This window comes from Pimephales promelas, chromosome 4, assembly GCF_988280905.1.
Source record: "Pimephales promelas chromosome 4, fPimPro1.hap1.1, whole genome shotgun sequence".
Lineage (NCBI taxonomy): Eukaryota > Metazoa > Chordata > Actinopteri > Cypriniformes > Leuciscidae > Pimephales > Pimephales promelas.
The window spans coordinates 34,364,738-34,387,597 of record NC_142772.1 but is presented as its reverse complement, the minus strand read 5'-3'; the positions used below and the strand labels follow the sequence as shown (position 1 = coordinate 34,387,597).

The window sequence follows — 22,860 nt, the reverse complement described above, 5'->3', positions numbered from 1 at the left end:
GCACCATAACTCACTGGAGTAGAGCGAGAGAGAGAGAGAGAGAGAGAGAGAGAGAGAGAGTGTCTTTGTTTGAGAGAGATAGTGATAGATAAGGGGGGGGGGGGGGGACTCAAGGATCATTCTTTACTCCCAGAAGGAGTAATACGTCCAAGGACGAATTCATTGTGTGTCTGTAACATACCGGGAGTGTTATGTGCATGTGTATTTTTCTTCTCTCTCTCTCTTTCTCTTTTCTTGTGTGTCTTTAATAGGATTAAGGGCTACCACCTGTGCTCGTTAACCCGTGAGAGTTGTCCGCGCATAATTACATAATTCTAGAATTTATTGTAATTCAAAGAGGAATCAGAATGACAAATCTGAAATATACGTATATGGATGCTGTGATATCCCTATAGGTAGACGTGGAAAAGCTGAGACAGCTGATGAAAACTTGACTAACATGACCCACCGTAAATTAAGCATAGTGTCAGTTCTGGCAGGTCGTGTTAGTCAAGCTCGCATCAGGTGATGCTCAGCTGATCCATGTCTACCTATACGACACCTATCACTGTTTACACGTATAAGCTCCTTCAGTATTATCAGTAGCTATCGCGTTTCTCAGGAGCTAATTACCATCCTCCATCCCCAGCACCTCCTCTCATCAGTCAGTATGGCATTCTGATTCCCCCTGAGTCAGAATAAATTCTCGAATTATGTTGTACTTTAAGATCTTGAATTAATGACATCTGCAATATCTGTTGGTTCCTTGGTAAACGCTGAAACTCTTACTAAATAACTTTTTCTGCTATTTAGGAGAACTCTTAGTGGTAAGATAAAATGTTTTGTACAGCCCCTGACATTTTGGGGCCAGTATATGTGTTAAAGCAAATGTGTCCATGCAGAGAAAGCGAGCTTAATTTTGCATCATTCTACTTTATGAACACTTTAACACATTAAGTAGCAATAACTGTGCATTACTATTGACATGACTGATTTAAGTTCTTGTGAGGCTTCTTAGTAGGCAATTTTTAAGCTTTTTTTTATCATTGGTTGCCTCTGGCAGTTTTCTCCTGGTGGATCTAAATGAAACCACCATAAAAGACTAAAACAAAGCTATTATACAGGCTTTAGAGTCCTCACTCAAATATAAAAACACATTGTGCGGTCCTCACACATCCGTCAGCTACAGATGCACTGGACACCGGCAGCAGTACAGATAAATGTGTCTGACGGACATCCGCCACAGATCCAGGTGAGCCCAGCTCATCTCTAAGGGGAACGGACATTAATTAGGCCCAGTGTTGAGCTATGCAGATGGGACAGATGCCGAGCCATCAGTCAGTTTTACCTCCAGCGAGCTGAAGTTTAATTTACCTGGCTCTGAGTTAAGCAGACAGAGAAAAGACTGAGAGTGAGGGTGGCTGCTTGAAGTGAAATGCGGTTCAGAAGCAAGGAATTATGGAATGAGTTCAAAGGGCATAGTTTTGCAGAAGGATCCAACATTTTTGTGGAAAATGTCTACATTGACTACGTTTACATGCAGTCAATTTTCGGGTTATGGTTGGTTCAAATTTCCCATTTACATGCGTGAGCAGAGAGAGTTTCTCCTTTATACATGGAATTGCAATATCCCGATGTAAACAGAAACGCGTGGTTAGCGTCTAGACGTACGGACAACCTTAAGACGCAATATGCGTATTTTCCGATTCTTCTTCCTGTATCCAAAGACAACAACAGCAGCACGCGGATAATGAATAGTTCGGGGCAGATAGCGATCGCCTTTGTTTGCGCTTTGATGCTGGTAACGTTACTGAACTCGCTCCAAAAGTATGCTGTGCTGCGTCTCGCCATGTTTACTTCCGACATACTGTGTGCGGATTTTTGTATGCGCCGAGAAGTTTCTCTACTCAAAAGACCAAGATTCCTTGCGAATAGAACATGCGCAGTACTCAAATCACTATGGGGATATGCCGACACGCGTTTACAAGACCAAAAATTCGTGTTAGAAAAGGGGTACCACAGGTATAATATCCCGGTTTTTAAATCCGGGATATGAGCATATTCGGGTTTTTGCCGGTGTTTACATGGCTGTTCTCAACCGGGTTATTGCTAATATCCCGGTTTTGAACAGGTTATTGGCTGCATGTAAACATAGTCAGTGAGGCAGACTGTTTTATACTATATTACATACACATTATCTTTCAGAAATAGGGTCAGTATGCTAAAACATATTTTATCAATAATAATAAATAAATACATACAGGTATATAAATACATATATAATACTTGTACATAGATTTTATTTTAAAAATGCTGTTCTTTTGAACTTTCTATTCATCACAGAAGCATGAAAAATACTGTATGTGCCATGATTTCTAGAAAAAAAAAGCAACACCATTGTTTTCAACATTCATAATAAAAAAATGTTTCTTGAGCCCCAAATCCGCATATTAGAATGATTTCTGAAAGATCATTTCTGATATTTTCTATTTGTAATCTTTTTTTTTTCTTTCTTGCACAATAAATCTTTTGATTAAGACACAACAAAACCGTTACCTCTGATTCTCACATCTCTATAAACTTTAATCAAGCTTCATTCATGGTAAGTGTGTATAGAGTCCTTTCATCTCCAGGCTTTTATTTAGTTCTGCTTCTAACAACTATAAGAAAGAGAGTTTTTTCGTAATTTCTTATTGAAGAGGAGACTGAGGTTTGGAGGGGTTCATTTTGGAGTGGAAGCTCTAGTCCACTGATGAGAGGTTCAAATGAAGAAGCAAACTTTCACAAAAACCCAAACAATTATAGAGAGAGCAAAATGAAAAGCCTCTCCAAATAAGAAGCAGTCAATCATTCATCTCCTGATCTCAACCACCACTTTCCATTAGAGCAGTACATCAACAGTTGCGCACCACACAGAACACTGCTGAGCCCAGTGGGAGATTTATGTGTGCAATGCAGTAAGGTTCAAATCCACCTCTAAGAAAAACTCATAATTATTGGGGCCGATAATTGCATTATGCAATTAAATGAAAAAAAATAGGGCCGTCTCCAGCTACTTCTGGGAAAGCTGCTGTACGGAGGTAGAAATTTCGGTGACATTCATAGCATGTAGTATAAGTGCAAGTGTTTTTGTACGTCTTGGTTGTGCAAGAGCAATTTTTTATACAATGATCAAAATATCAGCAAACAAAAATGTTTTTCACCTTTCAAGAGTAGTCATAATATAATAGTTATCATATGTATCTAAATAAACTCAATATAAAAACATATAATTGATCCTCTAGCACTCCTTTCCATCTTCCACATACCCCATTTTGAAAACCCCTGCTCTAGAGCAGAAGGAAAATGAAACAGAAAATGTTACGACAGCCCTGATCGGCTAATGGCACCACAAAAACAGTCTCAAACCACTAGCGACTATCCTGAGCTGTGACGTCAAAGACAGCAGACAGGGAACAATATCTGTAACTATTCATTTTAAGCCATTAAGAGCACTCCAAAAAGAAATGCTAACACATTGGCTGGGTGTAAAATAATCAAATATCATCATATATGTAATTGTTGAGTGGACGTTATTAGAGAAAGATGCTCTTTGTAGCCAGATGGTTTAATTGCAGCATCTATCGCCAGGGAGTAAACAGGTAATCAATATGTAATCAATGGTCCAGATCACTAGTAGTTCCTTGAGAGTGACTAGACAACACAGTCTAGTGATGAATTTTATGACTATATTCAGAGTAAAAAGGATGACTGATTATGTCTCAGACAAACAATAATGTTGTGATTAGTAATTAATTGGTCGTAGATAGCTATTAATTAGGCCAAATTAGTACACTCTAAAAACTGCTGGGTTGTTTTAACCCAACTTTGGGTCAAATATGGACAAACCCAGCCATTGGATTAAATTTTGTAATTTATTTTTTAACCCAACGTTTTGGTTTGTCCATATTTGACCCAAAGTTGGGTTAAAACAACCCAGCATTTTTTAGAGTGTAATTATTGATTAACTAATATCGAACTATTTCAGTCCTAAATTTCATATAACTTACTGATTTGAAAAGTCTTTTTTCTATATTAGTTATTGATAGTAGCATAAGTGTCAGTGTAGTTCCACTCACATTTCCTGCATTAGTTTCTGAACATTTACCTATTAATAAAAAACATGCTAAAACTTTACAATAAGGTTCATTAGTTAACTACATTAGTTAACATTAACTAAGAATGAACAATACTTCTTCTGCATTTGTTAATCTTTGGTAATTTCAACATTTACTAAAACTTTAAAGACTCAATTGCTACATCACTTATTACCTTCTTATCTATCCAATCGTGTCCAATACTTGCGGTATGAAAGACAGGTACTTACACATGTTTGAGTTTGCAGATGCTGACGCTTTCATTTACCTCCATCCTCCCCACCATCTCCAAGATGGTTCCTTCCCCTCCATCCTCCCCAACACCACCAGGATGGTCTCTTCCTATACCTCCCAGGGGGGTCGGCTGCACCCCTGCCTTCTTCTTCAGGCAGGAAATGCAGAGTCCGGGCCCTCGGATTGCAAGCTATGGACGAGGCCTACGCCAAAAAACTTTATTGCTTGCTGGGCTATCAATAAATGCATTTATTGTTACAGTATTTATTCTCCCGAGTCTTTCTGGTAGAACTAGCATGAACAAACAATGAACAGCTGGATTTGTCAAGTCAAGTCAAGTCACATTTATTTATATAGCGCTTTTCACAATACGGATTGTATCAAAGCAGCTTCACACTGATAACATGAAAGTAGCACAACACAGATCAACAACATTGCTAAACACTAAATAACCCCAACTGAGCAAGCTCATAGCAAGCCAAAAGCAAGGCGACAGTGGCAAGGAACCAAACTCCATCAGATTGGATGGAGAAAAAACCTTGGGAGAACCCAGGCTCAGTCGGGGGCCAGTTCTCCTCTGGCTTACATTCATATTGTTTAAATATAAATATTAAATATAAATATTGTTTATGAATAAAACGGCGCCATAACATATCGCAGGCGTTGAGTTAATGTTAGTTAATTTGTATTAACTAACGTTAATAAAGATTAACAAAAACAGTAACACATGTATTCCTCGTGGTTAGTTCATGTTAGTTAATACACTAACTAATGTTTAATAAATGAACCTTATTGTAAAGTGTTACCAAATACATTATTCTAAGGTGTTACCAACAGCCATGTTAACCTATAAAACATTGACCATGCTGGTGTATAGATGTTCTAGTTTTACCTAGGCTAACCATCCCCGTTTAAAATCTTTACATTTACGTCTTCAGATTAGTGATACTCGTCATTTCTGTCCAGATACAGAATATCACCATTCTGATTCAACAAGACAATGTTAATGTTATGTTGTCTCACTATCCTGCCAAATTATAAGAAATATCTAATTCATTATCACCAGCAAAAGTAAACACCAGTCCTGACATGAGACGATTACAAATAAACCCTTTGTTATTATTTTTGCCATGAAATAAAACAGTGAGAATACAAATGAAAAGTTGTAGACATGCAGAAGCATGGCGCTGCATTAACAAAAATGTGATGTAAAATATTTATCCGTCTCTGAGGCAGTAGTTGCTGAAGCCCAATCACTGAATTACTCAAGCACATGAGGATACAAAGGCTGAGCAAGAAGTCTGGACTGATAATGTCATGTGAAATAAACAAAACAAAAAACCAACAATTGATTATTATGAGCAAAACAATTAATCTCAGCATATTAAAGCAAACTGATGCTATGATGATGATGCAGCTGACTCGAGAAAGAAGAAGCATCTTTCATCTTTCTGTCCGTGTATTAATGCCAAAATGTTAAGAGCTCGCTCAATCTTTTATGAGGCCGGCTTTGGATTTAGTGCTGCTTTGTTTACACATTTTCCAGTTTGGCACGGGCCGCCTCAACCAATATACTCACACCACAAATTTAATTAGACACACTAAATGTGGTCATGCCGAACCCCAGCAACACTTTTGGCCGCTAGCAGCTTTTCAAAAAACTAAAATCAGATGTCAACATGTCCGAAACAATGTGTTCGTTTAAGCAAGCAGGTGAAGAATATTCCTGGTCAAAACACAATGACTTGCAGTTTCAAACATTAACTTTCCTGTCAGATGTCAGGTGGATTTTGCACTCAGTAAATTAGTTGTTTTCCACTTTATTCATTATTGATTGATCACTGATGAGTCCCTCACAACATTAGTAACAAATCACTGCACACTACTCCCACCCAAAAGAGAAGCTATGCTGTAATTTAGAATGTAAAATGGAGCTCACGTCCCAGTCAAGGGACAAAGGATTGTGATATTTGTTTCGTCTTGTTTTATAATGTGTTTTTATCTGTAGTAAAAGCCCCTATGGACAGGTGTTGAAAATTAGCACATGTGCTATTACACTTTAAAGAATGCATCTGGTTCGTCCAATGTTATTGCTATGTCCATATTAAATAAATAAATAAATATTTCTCGGACATTTTACCTTTAGTCCACTGTACTCTGCAGCAGACCCTCGGTCCACTCCGGTGATATAGATGCCCAGAGCATACTCAGCACCCCCACGGATCATCAGACCCAAAGATCGCCCGTCATCCAGTGAGATGTTCACCTGGGGAGCACACACACAAATATATTGTTCGTTTCACTTGTTTATGGATACACTAACAAGTCCTCACAATAGCAAAGCTCCTTCTCTACAGGAACTGAGCACTATGGCTCCCACGGGATATTGCGGAATTGACATCGGAGAAAGAATTGCGAGTGTCAAAAAGTTAAACTTTATACAAATGAGGTGAGTCTGTCATAAACATTTCAAAACTTGCAGATAATGCTAGAGTTTCCGTTGGACTCAATGCTTAAATCACAGCTACAAATTGTAGACAGATTTATTTCAGATTCCAAACTTCCGATTTACACAATTTCATCACACTTTCATATCTATAAAAGTGTATTATATTTATTCTGTATGTATAATTGTATTATGTACAACTGTAATTGGACACAAATATGGGTGTTTCTTTAAATTTGGGCACTTTTGGCTCTGTGACTCTTACTGATTTGTTCACTAACAATATCAAACAGTGAATATATGCGTAATGTATTTATTTATTTACTTGTTTATTCTGAAGGTAATGGAAAAAGCCACAGTTTCCCAATTCCAAATGAGGCATTGTGCTTAAAAGGCATTGTGCCGACTCATTTGTCTTGCTATGGGTTATTTTATACAGTAGTTGGCACCTTAATAAATAGATACAATTAAATGATATTTTCACACATTTGACATAATTTGATAAAGTTATGGAAGTTTAATGTGACATTCATAAAACAAAAACAAAAAGTTAAAAACTGGGACATGAAGTGACTAAAATTTAAGAATCACCCATACAATGACAAGACTATATTGCGCATGTATTGAGAAATGAAAGACCACACTGCTGTATATTTTAGACATACTTCCAAGCAGCAGGTATCTAACTCTTTAAACAGACAGTGGTGGAATGTAACGAAGTACAAATAGTGCGTTACTTTACTTAAGTACATTTTTCATGTATCTTTACTTTACTTAAGTACGATAAATAGTGCCTACTTTTTACTTTTACTTCGTTACATTTTGCAGCAATTATTATACTTTCTACTCCACTACATTTCTACAACTTCTGTTACATTTTCGTTACATTTTCTGATCAGTTTTTCCCCTGCCAAAACGTAATCTGACCGTCCGTTCGTTGCACATTTGTCTTACCAGTGACGTTTGGTTGCCATAGATACAGTATATCAACCCGGTCACACTAAATGCGTCTCACACGCAGTGTGTTTATCATGCAACTCATACGCGAAAATTTGTTTTTACGTGCATAGGAAACACACCGTGTGTAATATATGTTTGGTTTGGTTAGGATTATGGCAAGCCAAGAGGTTCAGAATTACACCATAAATTAATCGCGTTTACTGCCAAACATAGTTATTAACATATAGTAAGGATAAGCATGATGTGTATATTGCCTAATTGCAAGCTTGTTTCAGAAATGGTGACATTTTTTTCCATCATTATTGAACATCATTATAGGAGTAGGCTATTAGGTTGAATGAGTTAGAATTAAATGTTTTATTAATCATTAGAAAATAGACATTAAGATAATTAATTGTTATGCAAGTACTTTTACTTTTAATACTTAAAGTACATTTAAAATAAAGTACTTTTTACTTTTTACTTAAGTATGGTTGTCATTGTGTTACTTCTACTTTTACTAAAGTAAATATTTATCTGGGTATTTGTACTTTTACTTAAGTACTGAGATTCAGTACTTCCTCCACCACTGCACGTAGGACATGAGAGAGTGGGTGGGATATTTACCCCTGAGTTGATAATGTGATTGCACACTTCATTTTGCTTGTCAGTTATGCCCCATTACTAAAGGTAAATGCTGAGGCGATGAAGAGGAGGTCACTATAAACTGACTCACCCACCCATCAGAATTCTAGTGATGTTCGAGCTGAATGAAATACCAATAAGATTCAAGTTTGGAATTCAGCACAACCAACCACTGCGACAAACCCCAATGCACAATTATCAACAAATCAAATAAAGCTTTGTTTATTACCCCTCTGTGGACTTGACTGCATGTTTGATCTTAGTGGTGATTATGTTTTATTAGATCTCATTTGTCTCGTATCGTTTAGCACTAAAACAATCAACGGATTCCCAGCTACGTATAATTGTCCTCAGCTTTATTCAGACTAACTATGAGGGTAGATTATTTGTGAATCTGTAGCAAAATGAAAGGTTTCAGAAGAAGCAGCCAGTTTCTGACCTTTTCTGCCATGTGTCTGATGTAGCCTAATGGGCTGCTTACTGGAAGGTTCTAGTTTGAATTCATAGCATCTCATAACATTAAAGGTCAGCAATGCAGAGAGTGCTACAAATATTACAGGTTTTTAAAATCACTTTGCTACTATTTTCAGAACCTTGATGTCATTTTTCAAAACTCTAGACACAAAACTCAAAATGGTTATCACTTGTAACACAGGCTGTCTAATGTTGATTGGAATCATTGAAAAAAGGGTGTAATATATTGATGCAAAACACTACAGTACAATCACAACATACTGTAGGTTTATTGGAATCAAAGTAAACATATATAATATTAGGCTATACATCCATGGATATTGTAGTCTAATTGGTTCATGCTCCACACTAATTGGCGACAATGAATCTTGTTATCTTGAAACTTTCAGGATTTCATGAAAAATGTGCATTTTGTGAGAGAGTTGTGAAAAATGACATCAAGGTTCTGAAAATAGTGAAGTGATTGTGAAAAAAACTGTATTAAACATATATTATGAACGGGAATAGATTAGTAAGCAAACATTCGTGTTTATACATCATGCATTGCATGTTGTGTGATAAATGGGTAATGGATTTGGCTAGTTCATCTGAACCCAGATAATTCAGATAGGTCATATAAATCACACTGACATGAAGATCATTTCAGGTGAGTCTGGCCTAAAATGTTCCTGAAATACTCTTATCAGCAGCCCCAAAACCAAGTCAAAACAGCTCTGCAGCTAACATGCTCCACTGCCTCCATCCAAAACAAATAGATCACTGTCAGTGCTTGTAATTAGGGCTATCTCGAGCCATCCATAATCAAATCTCAAGAAACAAACAGTTTTTGTTGTTGAATTAACTATTGTCTGGAGTTTAGAGTGAAAATATTATTATGAGTTATTATGAGTGAAAATTTCTGTGTATAAGTTTATGGTTTTTTAAGTTTGCAGATGGTTTTAAGGGCTGTTAAGGTATAAAATTAACTTCCACATCTGCCAGCTACAGTATTTTTATCTTCTTTCTTTACCAGAACTGCACAAAAGAATCTGGCATATTGTGATTTTTCTAAGCATACTTTTATTTCACATATATGGGGGGGGGAAAAACTTTTAGATATGCAATAAAAACCTCTGATACATTTTTCACTGGGATAAAAGTTGTTAGTCACTTGAGTCATGACAGACGTTGTATTTCGTACTGTAACTCGCATCTGGTGGCAACGATTTTGGACCTTGTTGGCAGTGTGGTGATGGGTGACTGCTGTCCTTTGGGTGTTTTTAGCTGAAGAGGCAGAATTTGGGATGAAGGTGAAAGGGCTTATTGAGCAAAGTTGATGAATGTGTGTGTGTGTGTGTGTGTGTGTGTTAATGCACCTATAGAGAAAAAAACCTGCAGAGCTGGTTGGCAGTTAGCAAAGGAATCATTGAGGCATTACACTCATTTCTACACTTGTTAGAACTGTCATTTTTAATTTGAATAAACTGAGTGAAATAAAACGTATAGGGAAAAGACTCAGATGTTTAGCACTTACAACATCGCTCTGAATTTTAAATTGCCTTAAGTTCCAATTAATCTGTCATAATGAACTCTCTTTTACACTCACCTTCTTCTCGGCATCCTCGTGGCGTATGTGTGTGTGTCCAAGTTGCTGGATGTCCGAGTGTCTTCCTCCAGCGCCACGCTGGTCCACCAGGTCTGGGGGCGGGGACACACTGCGGCCCTGAGGGTCCACCCATGTATACACGTGATTGGTCACATAACCACCTGGGATCCGCCCCATAGAACAGACTGACATGGAGAGCTTCTTAGAACCTTTCAACACCTGTGAACAGAAAACCGATAGATGAGGACAATTAAGGAAGCGACCAAAAGGAGACTGAAGAAGATATCTCTCTAAAAGTAATTTACTTCATATGTACACAGAAATGATTACCCCTTGCCACAATTATTCATTAATAGTGCTACATAATATTAGATATTTTTAATTCATTAAAAAGATTACATTTGCTGTCATCTAACAGTCATTTAAAGCTTATCTTTAAGAACAATAATAATGTAATCATATTGTATAGGCTATCCATTTTATACATTGTACATTATAATTATAATTATAATGATAGACTTTTTTTGCATTTTATTTTTGATTTATTTATATAAATAGTATAGAGTTTTAACAGAATTGTCAGAATCAGAAACAGAATCTGTCACATGTAGATGAACATGGACAAACCAGAATGAATTTCAAAAGTCTTATTAATAACCAAAAAGAATACACAGGAGACAAATCAACAGGGCGACTACACAATAATATCAACAAGAACTGAGAAAACCGAGGGTTAATAAACGCAGGGTGTAATCAACATAACAGTGAACAGGCGTGGTGGAATCATTTGAAATCTAATTAAAAGAAATCATAATAAAATAAAAACTACACAAATACATACATACAAATATACACAAAATTATAAAAAATATAAAAGGAATTCATAGATTGGGTTCATTGAATATTGTAAACAATTGAATTTAGTTATAGTGGCTGATCAATAAAAATCAAATGACCCATTGAAAATGCTTACATTCGAGCTAAAATTATACACACTGCAGCTTTAAAACAAAAGCTGGGTTATATCTCAGCTGTAATATTCTTCTCCTAAAGACTCCATAGTGATTTGACCTCCTGGAGAGTCAATTCTCCATTCATGGCCTGTACAAGTCAAACAAGTCCAAAAAAAGATCTCCCTGACTCTAGTGCAGGTCTCTTGTGGATTGGCTCCAGTCATGTAAATCAGTCCTACCACATCCCTGAACTGCTCTCATCCCTGAAAATGTCCACAGACATCCTTCTCTGACAGCTGGATGTCTCATTGGGGTGGGGAGTTAAATGTTTTTCAGTCCGACTGCAGATACAGATTTCACTTTCTAAAAGCAGACAAAAAAAGGAGAATAAAGAGAAAGACAGGTATAGAGAGGCAGGCTAGCTTGAGTCAGTGCTACAGATAGAACATGAACAATAGCAACTGATTCTCTTTGGAGTTTGTGACACTGACTTCAAATGATCCAGACTAAGAAGAATTACAATATTTGCATAGAAACTACAAAGATTACAAGTAAGGACATTTATAACAAATACAGACATCTGCAGAACATATCGATCTACAGAAGGCTTCTCAAAATCAAGACAAAAAGCATTCATTTGCATAAATGTTTGAGCAGCCAGAGCCATGCTAGTGAATGAAATCCCTCTGGCTCGCTCACAGAGAAGCACCTGGATCTACATAGATTAACATAAATGTTTAATTGGAGCGGAACAACACATTCAGCGTTGCTTTTTCGAACCGCTGCTGCATGGATTATGAACAATGGCATGTGTGCCCTGGTTTAAAACCGCTCACACAAACACTTTTGAGCAAAACTCGTATTTTTAGCAGGGGGCTAAAAATATATAAGCACCAAACCTGTAGATTTGTGTGGAGCGCTTCATCTGCAGCCTCTGAATGGGGCACTTGACCAAATGTGGTCAGCTACATAACAACACCTCAGTGTGCTAAAACAACAGCACGGACAGAGCTACCGAGCAGATCTCTTACATAACAGGCAGAATGTGGGGAGTTTAGAGCCATTGAGTAAGAATAGCAGAATAAGAGAGAGACTCGGTGCTGTGTGGATGTACAGCGGATGAGTCACATTATTCTATCTTGAGAAAGAGTAAGAGGGTTCAAAATGTATTTTCCAAAATAACTGGTTTTTCAGATGTCCCAAAGATTGATCATTTCATCAAACTTCAAACTAGTTAACCATACAGTACCAGAGAGGTTATACAGGGAGGAGACTTTAAATTGGAGAAATGGTTGCACTAAAAATGGCAGATGTAGTCTCCATTTAGAGCTTAAAAGAGCGAAACACAGCTCAATATAGCTACTATTGGAATGGAATTCCCACCGTACGGCTAAAAGAGCTAAATAGTTTGTTTACTACCCTGCAGAGTGCTCCCCTTGAGCCTTTGCAATCAGTGGAGCTTAAGTTCCTGTCAATGAAGACAGCGCTCCTGGTTGCATTGGCCTCCATCAAGAGGGTAGGGGACCTGCACGCATTCTCCATTGACGAAGCATGCCTAGAATTTGTGCCAGATTACTCTCACATGATCCTGAGATCCCAGCCTGGATATGTGCCCAAGGTTCTTACCATTCCCTTCCAGGACCAGGTGGTGGACCTGCAAGCGCTGCCCCTGGAGGAGGCAGACCCAGCCTTGGCACTGTCCAGTACGTGCTCTCCGCGCCTATGTAGACAAAACTCAGTGTTTCAGGACCTCAGACCAGCTTTTTGTCTGTTATGGTGGGAAGCTGAAGAGAAAGGCTCTCTCCAAGCAAAGGCTGTCTCACTGGATAGTGGACACCATTGCTTTGGCATACCAGCAGCAAGGTTGACCGTGCCCCCTTGGTGTGACAGCACTCGTCTTGGGCTCTAGCGTATGGCGCCTCGCTAACAGACATCTGCAGAGCTGCAGGCTGGGCAACACCCAATACATTCACCAGATTCTACAATCTCCGAGTGGAGCCTGTGTCCTCTCATGTACAGTACTCGCTTCAACCAGCTAGTACTGGACCCACTCAGGTTTCTTTGCTTGTTTGTCATTCCACTCCACGGACTGGATACCTGCGATATTCTCCTCAGGTTAGCTTCTCCAAAAGCCCCGAGTTCTTACAGATCTCCTGACGTCGACGCCAGTGTCCATTGCCTGTGCATTGGCTAGGTGCCTCCCATGAGGTCCCTACCCTGAGCGACCCCCACATGTGTATTCCCACTGTAAGCCTCTCTGAGTGTCTTTCCCTTGGCAAGTCACCTTGCCACCTGGTGTTTAACTATTTCACCTGCGTCTGGACACCCCTTGTTCTCCATATGCATTCCTTTGGGTCATATGTCTATTCTCTTAGTCCCCCCCTCTGGGTTAGCATTAATTGCATATTTCTCTGACATATGAGGTATGCTCCCCAGTTTACCGTGGTATTTCTGTGCTAGTCCTTCGTCCGTGCTAGTCTCACGACAGAGATCTCACTGTAAGGCACTGTAAGACAGCTGTGAAGGTGGCGTGATTAGACTGGTAACCCCATTGTCGTCATCGAACGTAACTCAGAGTGACAACGAAAGGGAACGTCTCTGTTTCGTATGTAACCCTCGTTCCCTGCCACTTTCCATTGTACCGTGGGGATCGCCTGAGTTCAGTCTCGGCTCCTCAGCGAAGAAACATATCTGCATGTTGTCGGCGTCCTCCTTTATACCCACGAGGTAAGGAGGAGATGCGCTATGCAAATTCTGCAGACCCATGGCATTTCTTTGGCATTGGCTCGTTTTGTATACTCGAAGTCGATAGGCTTTCTAAGCGAAAGCCCATTTGTCATCATCCAACGTAACGTCTCCGTTCCCTACTCAGGGAATGACGGTTACATGCATAACTCTTCCAGTTTCTCCAGTCTTACAGTGATTTGAGCTAAAGCAGCACATTATACGATACCAAGATTTTCTTCAAAAGAATCCTGGAAAAAAAATATCCACGATTCAACAACTCCTTTTTACCCCTAAGTGAGTGTATATTGGGGCCTACAGCCTCCCAGAGCCAACATACCAGTCTGAGGCTAATTCTTCAAACTTCAGCAAGAGAGTAACAAACACAAAAGATGCGAAACAGAGAGATGTAGGCAGAGAGGAGAGGGAGAGTGAGAGTGAAAATGTCTGACAGGGCTTTAGTGAATAAACCATAAGCCAGTGTCTCTTCATCATAGAGGCAGAGGACACACCTGACATTTCTGTGCTGAGCTTCAACAGACGCAGCCTTCTTTTGATAAGAATGTATAACAATCCTATTCTACGCTCCTTTCCAGCCACCCGAAACAGACACCCACTGAGACCTGTGGTGACCTGGATATAATGAGTGGTGGCACAGCTGGCGATTACTAGACAATGATCTCACCGCTTTTAACATAGACAGGTCTGCTTCCTCATTCTAAGCAATGCAAATCTGTTTCCACGGTCGCAAATATATAAAACTGACAGTAAAAGGATTTTAAAATGATGGTGAAAAGTTTACAACCAAAATGGACAAGGTTTGGCTAGTTAGCATAGCCATGTTTGCCCCTACTGGTAGATGCTGTATATACAGCATCATGGAAGCAAAAGGTGTTTTTCTCTATGGATGTTCATTCACAATTTGGTGTATTCCAACGAAACACAATTTATGTATTGCAAGCAAATGCCTGGTTTCACAGACAGGGCTTAGTTTAAACCAGGATTAGACCTTAGTTCAATTAAAACATTTAAGTAGCTTTTATAAACGTGCTTTATGTCAGTGAAATTTTAAGGTATGTCAGAGCAAGTTGCTTTCAGTTAAATAAGCTCAGACATGCATTTCTTTTTAGTCTGCAATAGGCTTAAATAGGCCTTGTTTGTGAAACCAGGGTTAAATGTTATACATATACACATGAATTGCTTTTATATTTTTCTCAGTCTGCCACATTTCATTCACAGTTCAGGATAGTCACAAATAAAAGGTTTGGGACTATGCAGGTCTTGGGCATATGTTATTACGACACGTCACTGAATTCGGAAACATAACTTTAGAAAAAGCGTTAATAAATAATCGTTTCACATTGTGTTTTGTACAGTGTATCAAATATCTATATACAAATTAAAAATCATAAATTTGTACAACTTATTTGGCTACACGGTATTAAAATCTTAATTTATATCGCACTTTTTACATTACAAATTGTTTCAAAGCAGCTCTACAGTAGGGTTGCCAACTGTCCCGTATTAGCCGGGACGTCGTGCATATTGGGCCTAATTTATTTGTCCCCTACGGGACCTCACTTGTCCCGTTTATTGATGGATACGCTCAGCTGATCTAACCACTGACAACAGCAACACAACACATGAGAATGATCACAACACCGGTCAGCATCCAATCACAGCCCACCCTCATGCTCATCAGGCCATATGAATAACAAACTCTAAATTGAGAATAAATTATTCTTTTGGGAAAAATCATTGTTTGATTTGCGAAATGAATCCTGCTGTCTGGTCGCTCCTGGTTGGATCCGTACTCGTATTAACGGCAAATCCCTTCTACTGTCCGGCTGGGTTTTGATTTCGGCAAATTAGTTCTGGCGAATTCAAACAATGATTAACTCGGTGAGTTTCACGTCTTTGTAAACTAAAGTTTTATGCGATTTATAAAGGATTGTTCCTATGTACCAATGCAACCATTGTGAAGCTGGGGGGGTGCAACCACAGAAACTGAAAATTCTCTGGATAACAGCATCTGTCTAAAAAACAATCTTAACCATTCTATTTCATCAGAAACGATCTTAAAACAGGGCTTTAATTGTATAATACTGAACTTGTCCTTTAATGTTACAGTAATGTTTAAATAAATTTCAACTTCACAACTCGGCAGCTCTGCATTCTAAAATGTAGTTTTCCACTTGTAAATAAGATTTCACTCAGCCATTCATTATTAATAAGTGGTTATCTTTCCTTGCCCATAATAACACTCTTTATGATGATGGTCTCTTAACACGGTGATTACTAATGCTAGACGTAGATAAAAAAAAGTCTTGCAAAAAAAAAAAAAACATGTTTATTTGTACATTCTGAGTCATATGTGTATGCCGGATAAAAAAAAACGGCAATGTTTTAGCAAAACTATCAATCTATTTTGCTGCTATTCTAAACTTCTGCTACTGTTCATATTCAGTGTATCGCTTTAGCGGGAAAGAGAAGCAAAGTGCATGGAACAGAAAGTGCTTGAACAAGGTGCTTTTGGCTATTAGAAGATATATCACCAAAGGCTCATTACCATAAACAACCCTGAGCGTTTGAGGTGTACAACTCTGATGTTCTGATGCATTGCTCACTTTAATCTGTAGAAACCATAAAATGGTGTTATGGTTTGTGGTCTGGCTGGAACCAAGCCAGGGTATAAACAGCACTGTAATTCAGTTTTACAGGGGATTAATAATTAACCACAATGTTTTCTATTGCAGTTTCAATGTTCTAAACCACAGGGATCAGTGGACAGTTCCAGAGCAATCCGTGAAAGCTTTGCAATATGTGCACTACCCCCTGAAGACATCAGACCTAGAAACACCATTAAACAGTAAAAAACTAGGTCTGAAGCACAACACTGAAAAAATATCAAGAAAACATCCTTCACTCTTTAACATGAGGAACTTTTTGAACATACTTTTTCAGCCATCCTTCTGTCAGATTAGTTTATCACTAAAACGCTCTGATGGTACTAAATATCTTATATAAAGATCTTTAGGGACATTAAAGCACTAAACCTGCCATTAAAAGAGCATTTTTTTTTCTCTCAGTTTCAATTCTGTTCTCATTTGCAAAGCATTCACTTCTTCATATGTCACTCATTCTCTGCAAATCTGTGTTGAAGGAGAACTTTTTAAGTTTCAAGACCCAGAATGTAAAAGGTCAAGAGAAGACCGTGTGCCTCCAAGGAGGCACACAAATATCTCACTTGAAAAGTTTGAAGGCATCAAAGTTTGGTGAGATAAATATAAACATGTTAAGTTCATAGGGAAGGCATACTACATACTGTATGCTCATTTTTAGTTGAAAAAACATGGCAAACCTGCCCAACAGGAGTTTATTACACAAAGGTTGAAGCCTGAAGAACAAGAGAGATTTATTTATTTCCAACTCTCCTCATACTTTAAAAGAAGTGATTTGAGAATCACAGAGCGTATCCGAGTCACCTAGATTGCCAATATTTGCTATACAATTTACTTATTGTTTCATTCACTGTGGCAACACAGTGAGAAGACAAGCGAATACAGTTTTTATTTTTTCGCTTTGGTACTATTATCGCAAGTATGTTGTAAAAACCTCACAACTGTACAAAACTCAATCCAGATCAAAAAGTCTGTTTTTTCAAACACGTAATCACATGTTAAATTGACTACGCACAACGCACAAAATTACACATTCACCTTTTACCACACCTAATCAGTGTGTCATCAAAGAAATACCTTTCATATGAATGAATTGTCTTTCACAATGCAATGCTCACAATACTTTTGATATGCTTCTCATCTGATTTGCATAAAACATATCCATGTGTCATTTACAGCACTTTGTTATTCTATTGTATATTATGTATAGAAAAAAAAAAATTTCAATTGACAGCCATTCAAACCATATATTCTGACATCATTTTCCCAAACAATTACCACTGCACAACTCCCGCTCCTTTGAAAGACCTTGGTTAGAAAGAAATGAAAACTGTTCTAGGATCTTTAAGTCCACTGCATTGCCTGAGTCTTTTTACAAATTGCCTTACCAACAATAAAGCTATACAAAATTCTTAACTGGCGGACTGACTAATTTAATCTAAATATATTCAGTATTTAGTATGCACTTCTAATCCACTATGAATCTACTCAATCATAGCAACAACACAAACTTCCCATGTCTTTCATATGTGTCATTACACAAGACTACAGGTCTGCTAAAACTCTGTTTTTTGTCTCGACAGTATTGTCAGTAAACTATAAATTCAGCAAGGCTCTTCCTTAGTTTTTTATTCAGCATCTGACAGACCAGAGTGGACAACATCCTTAAACAGCAAGAGAGTTTCACATTGAAATGCACCATTTAGAAAAATACAGAAAGCTCTTTTCATTCTCATTTAGGTAGAGGCAGCTTTTTCTGATCTGAAATGTATTGGGTTAAGAATTAGATTAAAAAAAAAAATAGTTTAGCACATAGAACTGGCTAGGTAATATGGTAAATAAGAGACCAGATAAATTTGCCTCTCACCTTCAAGGCTATGCATGGATAATAACCATTTTCAATTGCTTTTGGTCTCGCTTATGGGTTCTTGCCTTAAAATCAGTCATTTCAATTCAGTTTCAATAAAAACAGGGCTACTATGTATCCTCACAAGCAAACAATCATCTCATAAAGAAATGTGCTTCACTGTTGATTCACTGACATGATTCAGTGCAGCATATGCACAGACAGGCACTCAGTACAGATGGAGTAGTATGTCATTTCCAAGGGCAGCAGTGAGACACGTTCTGATACCTTGAATCAGACGTCTGCGTGCAGCGAGATTGATCTAATATTTTTCAAGGCCAGCAGACAGCAACAATAGTAGATAACTTTACCAACTCATCAGTATGAAACTGCTGTCCTCACTGTGGTAATTGCTGTTTTGGGGGCTTAAACAGAGAGAGATCAAAGTGAGGCAAAAATAAACAGAAAGAAATTTAAACAGGCAGCAAGTGTCACGACAGAGGTCGAATGGTAGCTGGTTGCAGTGCTTTATTTCAGACAATGAACAATTGTTCTGTTAGAGCTTTAGAAAAAAGCAGAACAGCTCATCAGTGAGGCTACAGATGAGTAATGCCTCTCAGTCTGTCATTATAAAACACCCACAGTTTTAATTATAAAACTTTGGAAAGCAATAATTAAAATAAACTACATTTACACCACCAGACAAAAGCTTGGACACACCTTTTCATTTTGCATTATTACTAATTGCACAAATAGTAGTTTGGGAATTAATTAGTGAATTCTAAAATGATTAAACAAAATCAAAATGATCTTAAAATCTTAAACTCCTGACATCCTCCTGTATCATTTATGCTAAATTAATTAAAACAATGTTTTTTTTTAATATCAATAAGCACGTGTTGTGCACTATTAATATTTCAGAGTGGATTGGGAAAATATTATCAGTGAATAAAAGTTATTTTTTGCCCTGTTTGTCACACAAAGCTACACTATAATAAAATATTTTCAAGTTTTGTTATCAGAACATTTTTTCTTTTGTCAAATCAACTTAATAATTTATTTAGTTGAGATAACTTATTATTTTGAGTTTCTGATGATTAAATTAATCTCCTTCATTGTATTAACTCACTTTTTCCAGTTCAATCAACTTAAAATTTTAAGGCAACCAGGTTACTTACTTTTTTTAAGTTAAACCAACAATATTTTTTTTACAGTGTAGAAACATGGTCACTGGTCACTGTATGATTTCATTCATTCATAAAAACATGAGCAGAACAGATATTTTGTGTAATAAATTTATAAATGGTTTAATAAATTAGGCCCATTGTATGGAAAAGAGCAGCTAAGGGATTTTGGAAAATATCTTATATTTATATTTTGTGTACAAAGAAAGAAATTATACTCAATTACATGAAGGTGAGTAAATGATGACAAAATGTTGACTTTTAGGTGACCATGTCTTAAAGGTTAGTAGTGTTACAGTAAGGTTTTAACAGCAGCTCTACAAATATTCTCTATCGCACAAATAGTTCCTATAGGACATTAGTAACTCCCTAAGTTTGTATCAGCAAAGGACAATATGAGCCAAATTCATTGACATGTCATAATAATTATTCATCATCAATACTGTCTGTTAAGAAAGAATATGCATTTTTAACTACCAAAAGCAAAGACTGGCCAAAACATGTTTCAAATTATATTGGAAAATAATGAAGCACAATGATTGAAGTAAGAGTGAACGGTGAAATTTCTAAATGAGTGCAGAGTGAGATGGGGTGAGAGTCATTCTCTCTGGGATTCACTGGGATAACAAGAGGCAGAAGGAGAAACAGAGCATACACAAGTGTGCAAACAAGAAAGAAAGACAGAGCAATGTTCAACTATTTCATTCAAAAGTGCATTCACAGGCAATCTATGACTACAAACTCCACAAGAAGGTAACTGTAACGAGCAGGTTAAATCCCCCATGGTCCAAACTCCCTATGATTTCAACATGGTTGCAATCCTAACCAAAAGTCTTTGACATTTCCATTGTCCCATGAGAAGAGCTTGTGGTTTTGAATAATGTAGAATTATCACATTGTCAAGCTTTAATGTTCATGCAAGTTCACGATTTAGAAATAAGTTATTTATTCATACTCACAGTAGGTCCATTGTGAGTTTTTGTAAAGAAGGAAAAGCACTTTGCAACATCTTGGAGGGTCTACTCTACACAAGTCTCCTTCTTGAAGCCTCTCAGCTAAAACTGAGGGAGGAAGAGGTCTCTAATTGACACTACATCTATCGGTCCTCCGGCATCCGTTTGGCCTTTTAAAATCTCCATAACAGTGCAGCAGATGGACTGTGTAAAACTCCATTCCCATCACCATCTGCCCCTCCCCTCTCAATATCACTCTCACTCTCTTCCTTCAAGCTATGACAAAAAAAAAAATCTCTCTTGCCTTGATAAATTGAAGCATCTTATCTTTCACTGACCCATTCACCACGTCTGCCTTTGATGATCTACAGTGGTTGGTAAAACAAATCAGCTTTTCATTATTGTGACACTTACATAACCACAAACTCTCCTCCATTGCATTATCTCTGACTTTCCCTCTTATAAAATGCCCAATGTGCAACAGTGCAGTTGAGCATTTGTTCCAGAGCCATGAAATATGTAGTGCACATTGTTTTGGCCTCATGTACTATGTGTTAAAAGTGGGATGGGGGGTTGTTAGCTATTCACAAGACACAGAAAGTCTCAGTGCTTAGTGGTAATTCTACTGACAGAGATCGAGAGAAAGGGAGAAATATAGGGAATCAAGATAAGGCTTAATATGCAGAGGAGTACAAGCAGCTGTGTCGCCATTATTTGCATTGCCGGAACAATTTGTCATTGAGAATAATTGCTTAAGACTGGCAGGTCAATAGGGGTGAGACTCCGACAGAAAGAGTAGACAATGTGACTTTGCCACTTCTTTGTCAAATCGCCTGTTATTCAGCAGATCACTTTAAAACAAATGATCAATCTCTAGTTATTCAGATTTGGATAACTTAACAGACTTAAGCGTATTTTTTTGCTAGGCTGTGATCCTTCTACTGAGTCTAAGAGTAATCATACTAAATCGAAGTATAGGCTATGGAAAGTCAACTCAAGCAGCGACTAAATGAAATAAACGAATCCCTGGAGCCGATTTAATCCTTTGATTTATTGTTTCCCGCTCATTGACGCACCTCGCCACATGCCAAACTCTCTGTCAGAACTAATCAAGGCTCACAGTTGAGGCAGCTATGAGTTTGTTCTCCAGCTTAAACACTGTCTGTTTAATTAAACGATTTTATGAATTATTAAGCTCCTAATGGGAAGCTAAATGGATCCAATTAATAAATGAGAGCAGGTATCCCAAAAGGATTGGCTCTGAACACCCCTATTAGCTTGGCACGAAAACCGGAACTACGGCAATTTGCGTGGATAGATGGCACTGGAAAAACTGCTGGAATTCAGGTATAACATCAACATTTACAAGTGTAATTTGTCTTGTTATGTTCATAAAATCATAATTTGTTACTTTTGGACCAATGGATAAGCACATTTGCTACTAAACTAACTATCTATCGCTTTAAAAATTATAATTATTTTGAAAAGCTAGGGCTGCACGATTAACCAAAATAAAATAAATGTTAAAGGGTTAGTTCACCCAAAAATGAAAATTAAGTCATTAATTACTCACCCCCATGCTGTACCAACCCCGTAAGACCTTCGTTCGTCTTCGGAACACAAATGAAGATATTTTTGATTAAATTTGAGAGCTGTATAACTACCACATTGGCTGCTAAGGGACTGCCTCTTGACGGCCCAAAAAGTCAATGAAGAAAATGTTTAAATATCCTAAGTGATTACCGTGGCTCAACTATATGTTTATCAAGCGACGTGAATACTTTTTGTGCGAAAAAACAAACAAAAATAACGAGTTTATTCGACTATTTCTTTTCTTCCTTGTAGGCCAGAACGAGACTTCCTTATAGATTTCCACGACGCATGCGCGAGAATTGCGATCTGAAGTAGTGTAAGCTGGTGTAAGCAGATCGCAAATCTCGCGCATGCGTCGTGGAAATCTATAAGGATAGGAAGTCTCGTTCTGGCCTACAAGGAAGAAAAGAAATAGTCGAATAAACTCGTTATTTTTGTTTGTTTTTTCGCACAAAAAGTATTCGCGTCGCTTGATAAACATATAGTTG

General features: G+C 37.7%; 1 protein-coding gene across 1 annotated transcript in view; it reads right to left on the bottom strand.

The window, feature by feature from the left end:
- Positions 1 to 22,860, bottom strand: part of whrnb (whirlin b) — a 51,520-nt gene that overhangs the window by 23,994 nt on the left and 4,666 nt on the right. The window contains exons 2-3 of the mRNA XM_039659785.2: positions 10,439 to 10,657; positions 6,490 to 6,615 (exon numbers count right to left, since the gene is read on the bottom strand). Of these exons, the coding sequence (XP_039515719.2) occupies positions 6,490 to 6,615; positions 10,439 to 10,657 (345 nt within the window). The remainder of the gene's footprint in view (positions 1 to 6,489; positions 6,616 to 10,438; positions 10,658 to 22,860) is intronic.